The sequence below is a fragment of the Stegostoma tigrinum genome, chromosome 32 (assembly GCF_030684315.1).
Source record: "Stegostoma tigrinum isolate sSteTig4 chromosome 32, sSteTig4.hap1, whole genome shotgun sequence".
In the NCBI taxonomy this organism is placed as follows: domain Eukaryota; kingdom Metazoa; phylum Chordata; class Chondrichthyes; order Orectolobiformes; family Stegostomatidae; genus Stegostoma; species Stegostoma tigrinum.
In genome coordinates this window covers 10,846,466-10,860,735 of record NC_081385.1, presented here as the reverse complement: position 1 = coordinate 10,860,735, position 14,270 = coordinate 10,846,466, and the positions used below count along the sequence as shown (strand labels likewise).

The window sequence follows — 14,270 nt, the reverse complement described above, 5'->3', positions numbered from 1 at the left end:
GGACCGAAGATGGAGAGTAAAGAAGATAGGTGGAGAGAGTATAGGTGGGGAGGTAGGGAGGGGATAGGTCAGTCCAGGGAAGACGGACAGGTCAAGGAGTTGGGATGAGGTTAGTAAGTAGATGGGGGTGGGGCTTGGGGTGGGAGGAAGGGATGGGTGAGAGGAAGAACCGGTTAGGGAGGCAGAGACAGGTTGGACTGGTTTTGGGATGCAGTGGTTGGGGGGGAAGAGCTGGGCTGATTTGTGGTGCAGTGGGGGGAGGGGACGAACTGGGCTGGTTTAGGGATGCAGTAGGGGAAGGGGAGATTTTGAAACTGGTGAAGTCCACATTGATACCATTAGGCTGCAGTGTTCCCAGGCGGAATATGAGTTGCTGTTCCTGCAGCCTTCGGGTGACATCATTGTTGCCACCCGAAGGCTGCAGGAACAGCAACTCATATTCCACCTGGGAACCCTGCAGCCTAATGGTATCAATGTGGACTTCACCAGTTTCAAAATCTCCCCTTCCCCTACTGCATCCCTAAACCAGCCCAGTTCGTCCCCTCCCCCCACTGCACCACACAACCAGCCCAGCTCTTCCCCCCCAACCACTGCATCCCAAAACCAGTGCAACCTGTCTCTGCCTCCCTAACCTGTTCTTCCTCTCACCCATCCCTTCCTCCCACCCCAAGCCGCACCCCCATCTACCTACTAACCTCATCCCACCTCCTTGACCTGTCCGTCTTCCCTGGACTGACCTATCCCCTCCCTACCTCCCCACCTATACTCTCTCCACCTATCTTCTTTACTCTCCATCTTCGGTCCGCCTCCCCCCTCTCCCTATTTATTCCAGTTCCCTCTCCCCAATCCCCTCTCTGATGAAGGGTCTAGGCCCGAAACGTCAGCTTTTGTGCTCCTGAGATGCTGCTTGTCCTGCTGTGTTCACCCAGCCTCACATTTTATTATCTTGGAATTCTCCAGCATCTGCAGTTCCCATTATCTCTGTTCATCTGTGGTGTTGGCTCAGGGAGATGACAGAATGGTAGTAGGACGTTTGGAGAAACCAAAGTAAGGGAAAAATAGCTTTAAAATTAACATTTTGGCTTGATAATTTTCCAACAATTACCTGAAATTTATACATAGAATCACATGATACAACATGGAACTAGGCCGTAGAGTCATACAGCATGAAAACAGACTCTTGGGTCCAACCAGTCAATGCCAACCATATTTGTAAATTACCTTACCAAATAACTTACCTGCCCTTGGCCCATATCGCTTCAAACCTTTCCTATTCATGAAGTTATCTAAGTGTCTTTTAAACTTTGTAACTGTTCCTGCATCCACCATTTTCTCTGGCAGTTCATTCGACACACGAACGACTGTCTGTGTAAAAGAGTTGCCCCCATGTCCTTTTTTAAAACCTTTCTCCTCCCTCCTTAAAAATATGATTCCTAGTTTTCAGCTCCCCCACCACAGGGGAAACTCACTTGTCAGTCACCTTATTTATGCCCTAATGATTTTATAAATCTCAATAAGGTCACCCTCAACTTCCTATACTCTAGTGAAAAAAGTCCCAGCCTTTCCAGTCTATCTTTATATCTCAAACCCTCTATTCCCAGCAACATCCTGGTTAATCTTTCCTGAGCCCTGTCCAGTTTAATGATATCCTTCCTGTAACTGGACACTGTATTCCAATAAAAGGTTCACCAATGTCCTCTACAACCCAGACATGACGTCCCAACTCCTGTACTCAAACATCTGAGCAATGAAGGCAAGTGTGCTAAATGCCTTCCTAACCATCCTTTATACTCGTGATGCAAATTTGAAAGAATTATGTAGCTGATCCCCTAGGTCTCTCTGTTCTGCAGCACTACCTAGGGCGCTACCATTAATTCTGTAAGTTCTGTTCTTGTTTGTATTACCAAAATGCAAAACCTCACATTTATCCAAATTAAACTCCAACTGCCATTCTTCTGCCCATTAACCTGGTTGATCAAGATCTCTTTGTACTCTTGGGTAACCTTCTTCACTGTCCTCTATACCACCAATTTTGGTGTCATCTTCAAACTTACTAACAGTGCTTCTAATGTTCTCATCCAAATCATTTGTATAAATGACGAACAAAAGTGGACCCAGTACTGATGCTTGTGGACCCCCTCTGGTCATAGATCTCCAGTCCAAGAAAACAACCTTCACCAACCTACCATAAAGTCAATATTATATTGAAGTGGAAAGCTCATCTTGAATCTCATGCGATCTAACTTTACTAATTAGTCTACCATTCAAATCCTTGTCAAAGGCTTTTCTAAAGCCCAAGCAAATGTCTACTGCTCTGCCCTAATCAATCTTTGTGGTTACTTCATTAAAAACATAAATCACTATTTTCCTCTCACAAATTCATGCTGAGTACCTCTAATCATTCCTTGCACCACCAAATGCATGTAAATCCTATCTTTCAGAATCACCTCCAAAAACTTACTACCACCAATGTCAGACTCTCGGGTCTATCGTTCCCAGACTTCTCCTTACAGCCTTTCTCAAACAATGGCACAACATTAGCTACCCTCCAGGCCTTCGGTACTTCACCTGTGTTTATAGATGATAGAAATATTTCTGCTGGGGCCTTGCAATTTCCTCCCTAAGTTCCCTCAACATCTGGATATGCTTGATCAGGTCCTGGAGATTTATCTACCTTTTATCTTTTCCCTGACCTTCAGGACTACTGCTTCTGTAATGTGAATTGTTTTCAAAACATCAATATTTATTTCCCTGAGCTCTCCAGTCTCCATTTCTTTCTCAACAGCAATTTCCTTTGAAAACAGTTTTTGAAGCTTGCTTCTACAGTGAATGGATTTTGTGCACTAATGGACTTCTGTTTATGTTGAATTGTTTGTGACCCAGCATGAGTAATCAGGGGAGCTCAGAGATTTGTTGGTGTGTATAGCACACCATAGCAGTGCTCCTGAGAAGGGAATGATAGATTTACTGAATTAGATCACCTTGGAGTTAAAAGTTAAGTTTGTCCTAGACCGGAGTGTTGAGGACAAAAGCCAAGAAGTGGATATTTAAGCTGAGCACATTGAAGCTCAGTCGTTCCAGGTAAAAGATAGTGCTGTTGGAATCTAAAAGTTCGAGTTACAAGTCACTTAAATTTTCAGAAGTGTTAGGTACAGGAGTTCTGGTAAGAAAATTATGTGAGTTTTGAGAAAGATGCCAGGAGAAGTGTTTTGGATTAATACAAAAACTTTTGTTGCCTTTCAATTTGCAAAGGAGTAACTTCGGCATAACTTGTCCATGTCGACCAGGTTTCCTCAGCTGAACTGGCCCCATGTGCCTGTGTTTGGCCCGTATCCTTCTAAACCTTTCCTACCCATGTACCTTCCGAATGTCTTTTAAATGTTGTAAATGTACCTGTCTCCTCCACTTCGTCTGTCAGTCATACCATTTACACATCACCCGCAGATCATTTTAAATCTTTCCCATCTCACCTTAAACCTATGCTGTTTAGGACTCCCCTACTCTGGGGAAAAGACCTTATAACTGTTCACCCTACCTAAGCCCCTCATGATTTTATTAACCTCTTATATAGGTCTGTACTTTTTGAAAATATCACCAAAATGTGTTCTGTTTTGCCACAAATTGTCACATTTAAGCTCTGAGGTCTTTTTAATTTGTTTTTCATGTTTTCCTCTTTCTTCTCCAACCTTTCAAACCCATAGACCATCTCGTAGCCCATGGACGAATGGCAGAGAAAGAAGCCCGAAAGAAATTCAAACAGATTGTTGCAGCGGTCCATTTTTGCCACTGTCGAAACATTGTACATCGAGACCTGAAAGCTGAAAACTTGCTTCTAGACGCTAACCTTAATATAAAGATAGCAGGTATGTTGCTATTAATTTTGCAGTTTTTAAAAGTACGAAATTTCATAACACATGGTTTTGCTTTGCCTGGGTTGAAGGCTTTGAAAGATAATCATATGTATGGGAGGGAATATGGCATTGGATAAATTGTGGTCATCTTAGAATACAGGTGGCAAATTGCCCGATGTTTGTATCATCTGATTTTCTTTAATTTGGGGCATTAGTATTGCTTTTCAGCACTACTGTTTGATGTGATAGAACAAAGAGATGCCGATTTTAAGTGCCTGCCTTTTACGTGGTATTGCCACATAAAGAGGGAAAATTGGAGGTACGTAGTAACACAGGGTAATGAGCAAAGTACTTTTTCTTTCAGAAAATAGAACGTGTCATCTTAAAAAAGGGACTGACATTAGTGTAATATAAGAACAGGCAATAATGAGACATCTTGGTCACCATATTCTGGTGCTTAATATTGCAGGTCCACATTTTGAGTTTTCTTACTATCTTTATGACCACTGAAAATCCTTTAGCATCTTAGAAAGAACCCTCTAGCTTAGTCTTTGGATCCTTTTATCTGTCTTCATGCCACTGATTTTGCAGCATTTTAGTGTTGAGGATACATATTTTTATTTATGGGCTGTGTGAAAAACTGGAATATATAGAAATGTGTGGATATTTTCTGGATTGAAAGGGGTCTTTACTATGTGGTTTCTTGGAAATAAAGTCAACAGTTTAAAGTGTGCAATAATTTACTTTATGTTTATAGAAAGTCAAGAGACTTAGAAGAGATAGTAAAACAATCTTTTAGAAAAATGTGAGATGGGGTTTATGGCCCAAAGACTGAGAGTCTTTGGGCAAATTATTACCTAGCAACCCTTCTGCATTTGGCTTCCATTTTACAGACATAAGTGGCCAATAATGAAGGAAACCACAGGAGCTGCAAGTCTGTCTGTTTCTTTCAGCACTAGTTTCTGGGAACGTGATATATATCAGTATTTCTGAATACCTTTGAACTCTGTAAAACTGAAGTGTCGTCACTTCCCACAGACTCAGATCCAGCTTTATTTCAATTTGAACCTCCATCAATCAGCACCTGTCAGCAGTTTGATTTTGTTGACAAACACCGGTGAATTGTGAAGAGTTATCAAATTGTCTCCTTTGGTCACAGATCCTTGGCCAACAGGGAGTGCTTTTTATCTTGTCTTTTCTTTTTATGTATCTTCTCAGCAGAGACAGTTGATGTTTGTGTTGTGTGTTTATGTCTACGTTTGGAATTAAGGGGATATAGATCTAGTTACAGTTTATAGTTTAGATATTAATCAGTGTCTACCTTTTTGTCTTAAGAGTAAATTTGATGTTATGTTGCAATAAACAGATTTGGTCAGTTGACCTCAGAAAATTCTGCAACATTTTAGGAACTCAAATTTCCTATGTTATTGCTTGATTTCCTAGCAATAAATCGCATCCTTTATGCTCTGCTATGGAACCTTTTCAGGTGGCATGTTGTTGTTTAAATTAAGTGGTTTGCAGGTGAGGAATTCTGTCTGACAAAAAGTAGGTCAGAAATATTCTGCTTATCATTATAGGAACATTGGAACAGGAGTAGGCCACTGAGCCTGTCAAGGCTGTCCTGCCCTTTGGTTAAGTTGTGGCTGATTGTCTAACTCAATGCCACTTTTCTATTTCATACCTATAGCTCTTGATGTCATTAATCTCCAGAAATTTATCAATGTCATTCTTGTACATGTTCAGTGAATGACCTTTAGCAACCCCTAAGGTAGAGAATTCTGTAGATCCACCTTCCTCTGAGTGAAGAAATTTCTCGTCATATCTGTCTTAGATCGCCTTCCACTTATCCTGAGATTAGGTCACCTGGCTTTAGAGGTATCTATCAGGGAAAATATCTGATCAACATATACTTTATTATAATCCCTAAGACTTTTGTAAATTTTACTGCAGTTACCCCACATTCTTCAAAATTGTAGAGCACACAGACCAGGTCCTGTCATGCTGTCCTCATTATTCCAAAACATACAAAACAAAATAAAGGGTAAAAGGGACTGTTGAAATAAGTACAGTAACTATCACTCAATCTTTTTAAAAAAAGTACTAGAACATCTAATGGGGTTAAAGTCCCTTGGGCCTGATCTATCGGAGGAAGAAAGTAGCTACAGAGGTAGTGGATGCTCTGGTCGTCATCTTCCTACAATCCTCGGATTTTGGAAAAGTCCCACAGGATTAAAGAACTGCCAGTGTAACACCCTATTCAAAAAGGAAGGAGACAATACGAAGCTATCAATTGGCCAGTTAACTCAATGACTATACTTGGGAAATTGTTAAGAGTTTATTACAAAGGATATAATACTAGAGCATTTAGAAATACATAATTAAACAGTCATGAATGGGAAATCATGACTGATAAATTTATTAGAATTCTTTGAGATAATAACAAGCAGGATAAATAAGGGGAACTGGTAGGTATAAATTCTTTGGATTTCCAAAGGTGATTGAGGTACCGCACATAAGACTATTTGATATGAGCTCTTGCAGTTTTGGGTAATATGTTAGCATCGATAGACAATTGGCCAACTAAGAAGGCTGTGTTGGGGTAATGGGCACATTTTCAGTGGAGTGTTGAGGGGCTCAATGCTACAGCTACAATGTTAATTGACAATATATACTAATGACTTGCATAAAGAAAGTGAATGTATAAGTTGGTAGAAAGTCAGTTGGTGAGGGTGATTAAAAAGTGTATGCAGAGGGATATAGACAAGTTAAGTGAGTCGGCAAAAACTTAGCAAATGGAATGTAATTGTGGAAAATGAGAGGTTATGCTCTTTGGCAGGAAGAAAAGAGGAAAGAAAATACAGAAAGCTGCAACACAGGGATTTCTTGTGCATTATTTAAAGATTCCAGCACACAAGTTCAGTGGGTAATTGGGAAAGCAAGTGGAATGTTGGCCTTTATTTCAAAGGGAATGGGGGATATAAAATAGAGAAGTCTTGCTAAAACTTTACAAGACAGTAGTCGGACCCCAGCTGGAACACTGTGAACAGTTTGGTCTCCCTAGCTAGGGAAATATATGCCGACTTTGGCAGCAGTCTGGAAAAGGTTCACTAGGTCTGTCCTGAGTATGGAGGGATTTTCTTATGGGGAGAGATTGAGTACTTTGAGCCTATACTCATTGTAGAATGTATATTTGAGGAATGAGAAGCAACCTTAATGAAACATGTAAGATTCTTTTCGGGGCTAAAAAGGGAAGATTCTGAGGAGGTATTTCCACGTGAGAGAGTCCAGGACCAGGGAGTGTAATCTAACGCAGTAATGACAGATGAGAAATTTCTTTGTTCAGAGAATAGTGAATCTGTGGATTTTTAAAAAAAGAACTGCAGAGATCTGTAGAGGCTGGGTTGTTAAACATGTTCTAGATCAGATTAGACTTATTTTAAAGCAACAAGGGATGAAGGAGTGATAATGGGAACTGCAGATGCTGAAGAATCCAAGATAACAAAGTGTGAAGCTGGATGAACACAGCAGGCCAAGCAGCATCTCAGGAGCACAAAAGCTGACGTTTCGGGCCTAGACCCCCCTTCAGAGAGGATTCTGGTTTAATTCTAAGAAAGTGGAATTGATGATGATGACATCAGCTGTGATTCCATTGAATGGTGGAGCAGTCTTGATGGCAGAATGGTCTATCTCTCCTTTTATGTCTTATAATCTAACACAATCTTACCTTTCCAGGCATTAATCTGAGAACCTTTGTTGAATTCCCTCAATGGCAAATCCCTCCTTAGATCAGGAGACCAAAAGTGTACCCAATACTCCAAGTGAGACCTCAGCAAACCTTTATATAAGCTGCAGCAAAATATCTTTACACCTGTACTCAAATCCTCCTGCAGTGAAGGCAACATACCATATTCTTTGCTGATTGCTAGCTGCATCTGCACGCTAACTTGTCCTGATGTAAGAGTAATGGCATTCAGGCCCCTTTGAACATCTGTACTTGCCAACCTCTCACCATTCAAGAAATATTCTGCCTTTCTAATTTTTTCTTACAAAATGATTAATTTCATGTCATGTTACAATATATCCTGTGTGCCATGTTCAGTCCCATTCATTTAGCTTGTCCAAGACATCCTGATGTCTCCTTCCATCCTCCTCGCAGTTTACTTTCCTACCTAGTTTGGGAATATCATCAGCAGCAAATTTCATTACATTGGTTTCCGTATCCAAATTATTTATATCAATTGATAACAATGGCTGTAAAATAGACCATAATTCTGAAAAATAAGGGCACTTTCCTTTTCAAAGAGGAGTAAATGGAAGTAACTTATTTCTCAGTTTTTCTCCTCAATAGCATTACTTATAAGGCAAAACTTGCTATAAGTTTATTGTCCTAGTATTTACTTTTGAATCTTTGTTTCCAGGACTTCTGGGTCAAATCATTGTGTGTTTTCTGTGTAACAGTGTTGACTGCTTGCTGTCTCCAAATCTCATGTTGCCAACTTTAGTAATATTGGCTCCTGTTGTTAGTCTCCTTTTGAGTAACTCTTGCCAGAAGTAAGATTTGTCAAAAAGCTTTGAAATTCCCACCTGTTTTTATGTTGTATAAATGTAAAATAGGTTTTCTGTAAACAAATATTGCAATGCATTCCATATTTGTCTACACTTCTTTAGAAATGGGATAATTTTAATGTGACAAATGTAATTACAACCAGTTACCTAAAGCAGCCATAACGATTAAATTGTAGAACACCTGTACTCTAAAGAAAGTGAGGTCCAGATCAATTATTACTTAATGGAATGGTGGAACGGCTTAATGGAGCAGAGGGTTGTATGAGAAGGATGGTTGCCTGCTATTTCATTTTTCAATTTATCAAAAATCTTTATTTACAAACTTCATTCAGAGACTAATGCTGTCTTTGTTCTGCATTTACTGCTGCAGTATATCAGTGACAATACAATGTGGGAACCATGGTTAAACTGCCCACTTATGCTACCACAAAGTGGGTGATAAAAGCGTATTGTTGGATTTCTTTCCTATTTGGAGCAGTCTGTAGCTCAGATCTTTATTCTACAGTTGGGAAGCACTGATAAAACAAGTAGTTGCCAATTTTATTTTTTAAAAGTAAGCTTCACACCAGTGGTTATAAAGGGAGACAATTATCCCTTGAGGGTGCTCTCACTTCCTCCAATTCTGATCTGTGCTGGCATCATTTCACCATCTGTGGAACTAATTTTGGCATGGTTTCATTAAGAGAGGTGTGGTATGGAGACAGCATATGGGTAAAGATGTATGTTTGAGCATTGTCATTATTTTGTTGTGCATTTCTGTAATATTTCAGATTTGGTGTCTGTTGCTGTTCACAAGTACAAATTGCTACAAATACAGGTCAGTAAATGGAAAGCAATATCTTTCTAATTTACTGTAGCTTTACTGATGTGGTGATGCATTATTGTTACATTACAAAAGGTGAGACATTTCTGATGTTGAATAACATTCATTCTGAAATTCTTTGTGGATTAGTTCTCTATTCAACAGATGACAGCAGCCTAGTCTTGAATTGCAGCAAGCAATTTTTATGTTAAAATTGACTGACCTTAAGTTCCTTGCCACAGCTCCCATGAACGTTCATGAAAAGCCTCTTAATCCTCCTCTTTCATTGTGGTTTTGAAGCTCATATTTCAGAACCACAGTATTGCTTTTAATTTCTATATTAATGGTTTTGCTTTCTGACTTTCAAGTTATTAAATGATCAGTGGTAGTATTTTATGTAGAAAATTTAAAGGAACATCAGCAGTATATGTGTCATTCTCTTTCTTTTCCCCCTTGAACTAGTACAGAAATCCCCTTTGAATCCTTGACTGAATTTTTTGCTTTACAGATGTATCTGTATTTATGCTGACTATATGAGAAATGTGATGAGTGCAAAATCTGTTTTGGTACTAACTGGAACTAGTTGTGGGTGGCACAGTGGCTCAGTGGTTCGCACTGCTGCCTCCCACCCTTGAGTAAAAATGTGAAGTTTGCACATTCTGCCTGTGCCTGTGTGAGTATCCTCCGGGTGTTCCGGTTTCTGCCCACAGTCACAATGATGTGCAGGCTACGTGGACCAGCCATGGCAAATACAAGTTAACACGGATAGGATAGAGGAGTGGTTCTGGGTGTGATGCTGTTTGTCGGGGTGGGGGGGGGTGTCGGCATGGACTCGATAGGCCAAATGGCCAGCTCCCACTGTGTAGTAATTCAATGATTCTAATTGAGTTGAGTTTGTACTTCCAAAGACACAAGTACATTTTGCTGTCAAATCAGTGGTTATAAACATTTGCTTTGCACCCATGGTTTCAGGCTTCATAAACAGTTACAAATTGAATTTATTCACGATTTTTTGAGAAGCTTTCTTGATTTCAATATCCTTTTGATATAAACCAGGTACCATGACTGCAAGTTCCTTGAGGATACCTTAATGGTAAACTGACGTCCCCCTTTAGGCAGACTGAAAATAGCAGCCTTCTTAATCAAGCGAGAGGAAACTTGGAGTTTCTAGGTAATAGGTCTCTGATAATGTTCTCAAATTTGTAGCAGGCTGTCTTTCGTACTTTCTGTTCTCCTCTCACTTTCTTCATTCTTCTTCTTAGTGAGTCTGGAGGAAGGGTCTGACATTTACTGTTCCGTAAATCAGACCTTTGCTCTTGCAGAATGTTTTGGCTTAACATGTAGCCAAATATTCTAAATCTGCAGACATATTATGGTAGTTCTCACCAGGTCTGCTAAAACACATTGTTGATTTATAATATTTCACATCCATTGGGAACTTTTAAAACCATTGTCCTTAATTTGCACCAGCAAATTGCTCAGTTTTATTTGTGCCTTAAGTCTGTTAAAAATAGATTTCCTCTTGAATTTGTGAGGAAAAGACTACACAGTTTCTCATTTTCTTCTTTGCAAAGGTCGGTTGGGAAATGCCTACACTCTGTATGTGTAAAGCTAACATACACCTTGAACATCCTCAGTTCGTGGGACTGACTCTGGCGGCTGCCCACAACCAGTACGCTGTGCACATTTAAATAAAGGGTGACTTGATGATGGGATACCGGACTCTCTGCAGTTATTTCAAATACCATTAATAAAGTGGAGAAATTACATACAGCATGCTTGAGGGTTTATTTTAGGTTTAATGACATTGAAAATAAGAACTGAATTTTGCTGATATCCTGCTTTTCAGACTCTAATTTTTTTCCAAATTTTCTCTTGGGTTTTGATGTAAAATAAAAAAAATTGGAATACTCAAAATTCCAAAGTGTTGGCTCAGAAGAAGCTTGTGTCTTAAGGTTCTTACAGATATATAAGTGTATGTGATAGCCTCTGGGAGGGAATTGGTTTGATATCAGGCATTATGATTGTGTTTCTCACTTGTTCAAAGAACATTTGGAGTACAAAGAGCTGGAATTGGCAGCAGCGCGGAGGTACAAACTTCTGGGAGCCGAACCAAGGATGGGAGGAGAGGACATCAAAATGTGACCGTGAGCTGGAACGAGAAGAATGCCAATTAAGCTAAAGAATTACAAATAAAAGTGTCAAAGTACCAAAAAATGGAAAAAGAACAAGGACCTTGCCAACTTTAGTAGGTTCATTGTTGCCCTCGGCTTCCCAAATGACAGGTGACACTGTAAACTGTGTAGATGGAAACATAATACTACAAACAGATATTGATAAGGTAAGAAGATAGGGCAAAGAAGCAAGTTCTTAGGTTTGATGCATCTAGACTGGTGTGAATTTGTTAGGCTAAAGCCTCTGTTTCTTTGTTGTATATGCGGGTATTTGGTCGAGAGAGAAAAACTGTTCATAAAGTTAGCTACGTTTCTGCGTCAGAGAACTACTTCAAATAATGGAGCATTGATCATGTCTGTCCCACTTAATTAAACACTTCTTGTATACTGTCATAAATAGAAGAATAGGGCAATATTTCCAGTAAACAGTAAATTCTGGAAGTGAATACGTGGTTTCTGACAGCAGTTCCACCTTTGAGTTAGGTATTTTTGTTTTTTGTCCTGCACTAAATAGACCCAAAGAGTGTGGACTGGACCCGTAGTTTGAAGTTTTAGTTTGGCATCCAGTAGGATAGTCATGTCACTTGTGTAGTACCCATTCATTATGCTCCTACCACTATTGCATAGACTGTGGGAGTTCATAGAATGCTTCTTTCCTAATAGCTGGTATAAAGATGCCCACATTTATGAGGGGAAAATTCACATTTCAGCCTATGTGACTGTCAGCAACCCATGGAAACTTCCACCACTTCACACGTTTTTTGACAATATATAATAATGGACAGAACATAAATTGTCTCAAATTCTATTTGATCACCACTTATAGAGTTTCATAAATGCATTCAAGAGATATGGACATAGGCTCAAATTTATTGTCTCTAATTTCCATTGAGAAGATGGTAATATGCAGCCTACTTGAACTGTATTTTATTTAATATGTGTACACATAACATTTAAATATCTTCTTAACCTATGCAAATGAATTTAAAATAGTGTTACAGATGTTCACAATTTGTGCTGCATTTGTAGACAACAAATTGAAAGGGAACCGTAGAAAGGAAACCTGAAAAGATGATGTCTAGGCAATATGCGAATGAATACATTGTCCGATATAATGCCAGAACAAATCTTCCAAATTTGTGTTAAACCATAAATAGGTAACGTGTAGCTCGTAAATTGCACATTTCTGAAATGAAGTTCTCTCACCATCCCTGTTACGATTACCAATGAACAACTTTCCTCCTAATAGAACAGGCACAAGTGTGAAGTGCTACAGATTACCAATAATAAGGCAATCCCAGAAGTTGCAAATTCTGCTCTAATGAGCAGTGGTGAGATGTTGCAAAACTGTTATTTTGCCTGAATAACCATTTTAATAGGTTACCAATTTTTTCATAAAGCAGTATGCAGAAACATTTAACTAGTTTGTGTTGCAGGATTGCAATGTTCTACTACAGATATCCTTCTGGATGTGAGTTTGCTTGCTGAGCTGGAAGGTTAGTTTTCAGATGTTTCGTCACCATTCTAGGTAATATCACCAGTGAGCCTCCGATGAAGCGCTGGTATGTCCCGCTTTCTGTTTATCGGTTTAGGTTAATAAATTGAAAGCGGGACATAATACCAGTGCTTCCTCGGAGGCTCACTGATGATGTTACCTAGAATGGTGACGAAACGTCTGAAAATTAACCTTCCAGCTCAGCGAGCAAACTCACATCCAGAACCTCAACCTGAGCTACAAATCATCTCAAAACTCGACAGATATCCTTCCTAAAGTCAAATCAGAAAATGTAGGTTTCAGTACATTAAAGGTGAGATATAATCATCCATGGAGCTGAGACTTTAATATCCTAACCCTTTCAATGCAGCATCCAGCTGAATTTAAAAATTGCCGAATATTTGGTCTTCATTACCTATTATTCCAAACAGTTACCACTTCAAAATACCTTTTCTTTGTAATATTGTGTTCCAGGTCCTGCTCATATGTCTTCACTTTGAAGCAAATTTCTCAGTTTACATCCTTTAATAGGTTCCTTGTAACTAGCTTTTTGCTAGTCTGTTCTCTGAGTCACAGCTATGGAGGACAGGTTCAGGAATGTTGTCATCTTTGGTGCAGGGATTTTGCATGCCAGTCAAAGCAAACTAATCAGGTAAAGGACTTTAAACCCTTCATTAATTTTTCAGTCTTTGGTTAGGTCAGTTTATTCAGTCTCTAAATAGTGAATGCTTAATAATTTACAAAACAGGAGAACCTTAACTAGAAAGGGTGATCTTATTGTGTTCATCCTGTCACTGGGTCATACTTTTGCACTGTTTGCTCATTAAACCTGCATGGTTGACTGACTTCATTGAATGCTATAGTTCTCATCTGATGTTCCTTTCTTGGAGCCACCAATACTCAGTGCAAAGACATAATTTGTCCAAGACCAACAAAGTAATGGCCTGGATTTTCTAATGGCCAGTCATTTCTGCAGCATAGATGGGTATTGAGACTGGGAATCCTGTAGAACCCTGAGAGTGGCGAACTGAGGGACAAATCCAGAAAATAGAAAATTCCATTTTGCAATTTCTATATTTCCAGTATTCAGTTATATCAGAAAATGAACTTGGAGGGTTTTCCTGCAGTTTTACATAAATTGTTACTCGAAGGATTAGACTACTACAAAAAAAACTCAAAGAACTGGAAATCAGAATTGCTGAAAAAGTTCAAAGTCTGGCTGCATCTGTGGAGAGAAAACAGAGTTAACATTTTGCGTCCAGAGACCCTTCTTTAGAACTGAAGATTATTACACATCTAGACTAACTTCTGAGTAACTGTTAATTTGAATCCCTAAATTACCACACACTTCATCCATTATACCTTCCCCAGATGCCTGACAT

General features: G+C 39.3%; 1 protein-coding gene across 5 annotated transcripts in view; it reads left to right on the top strand.

Moving 5' to 3' along the window:
• sik3 (SIK family kinase 3) overlaps positions 1 to 14,270 on the top strand; it is a 334,512-nt gene that overhangs the window by 183,761 nt on the left and 136,481 nt on the right. For all 5 annotated transcript variants that reach the window (XM_048562166.2, XM_048562167.2, XM_048562165.2 and 2 more), the window contains one exon: positions 3,702 to 3,863. In XM_048562166.2, coding sequence (XP_048418123.1) covers positions 3,702 to 3,863 — 162 coding nt within the window. The remainder of the gene's footprint in view (positions 1 to 3,701; positions 3,864 to 14,270) is intronic.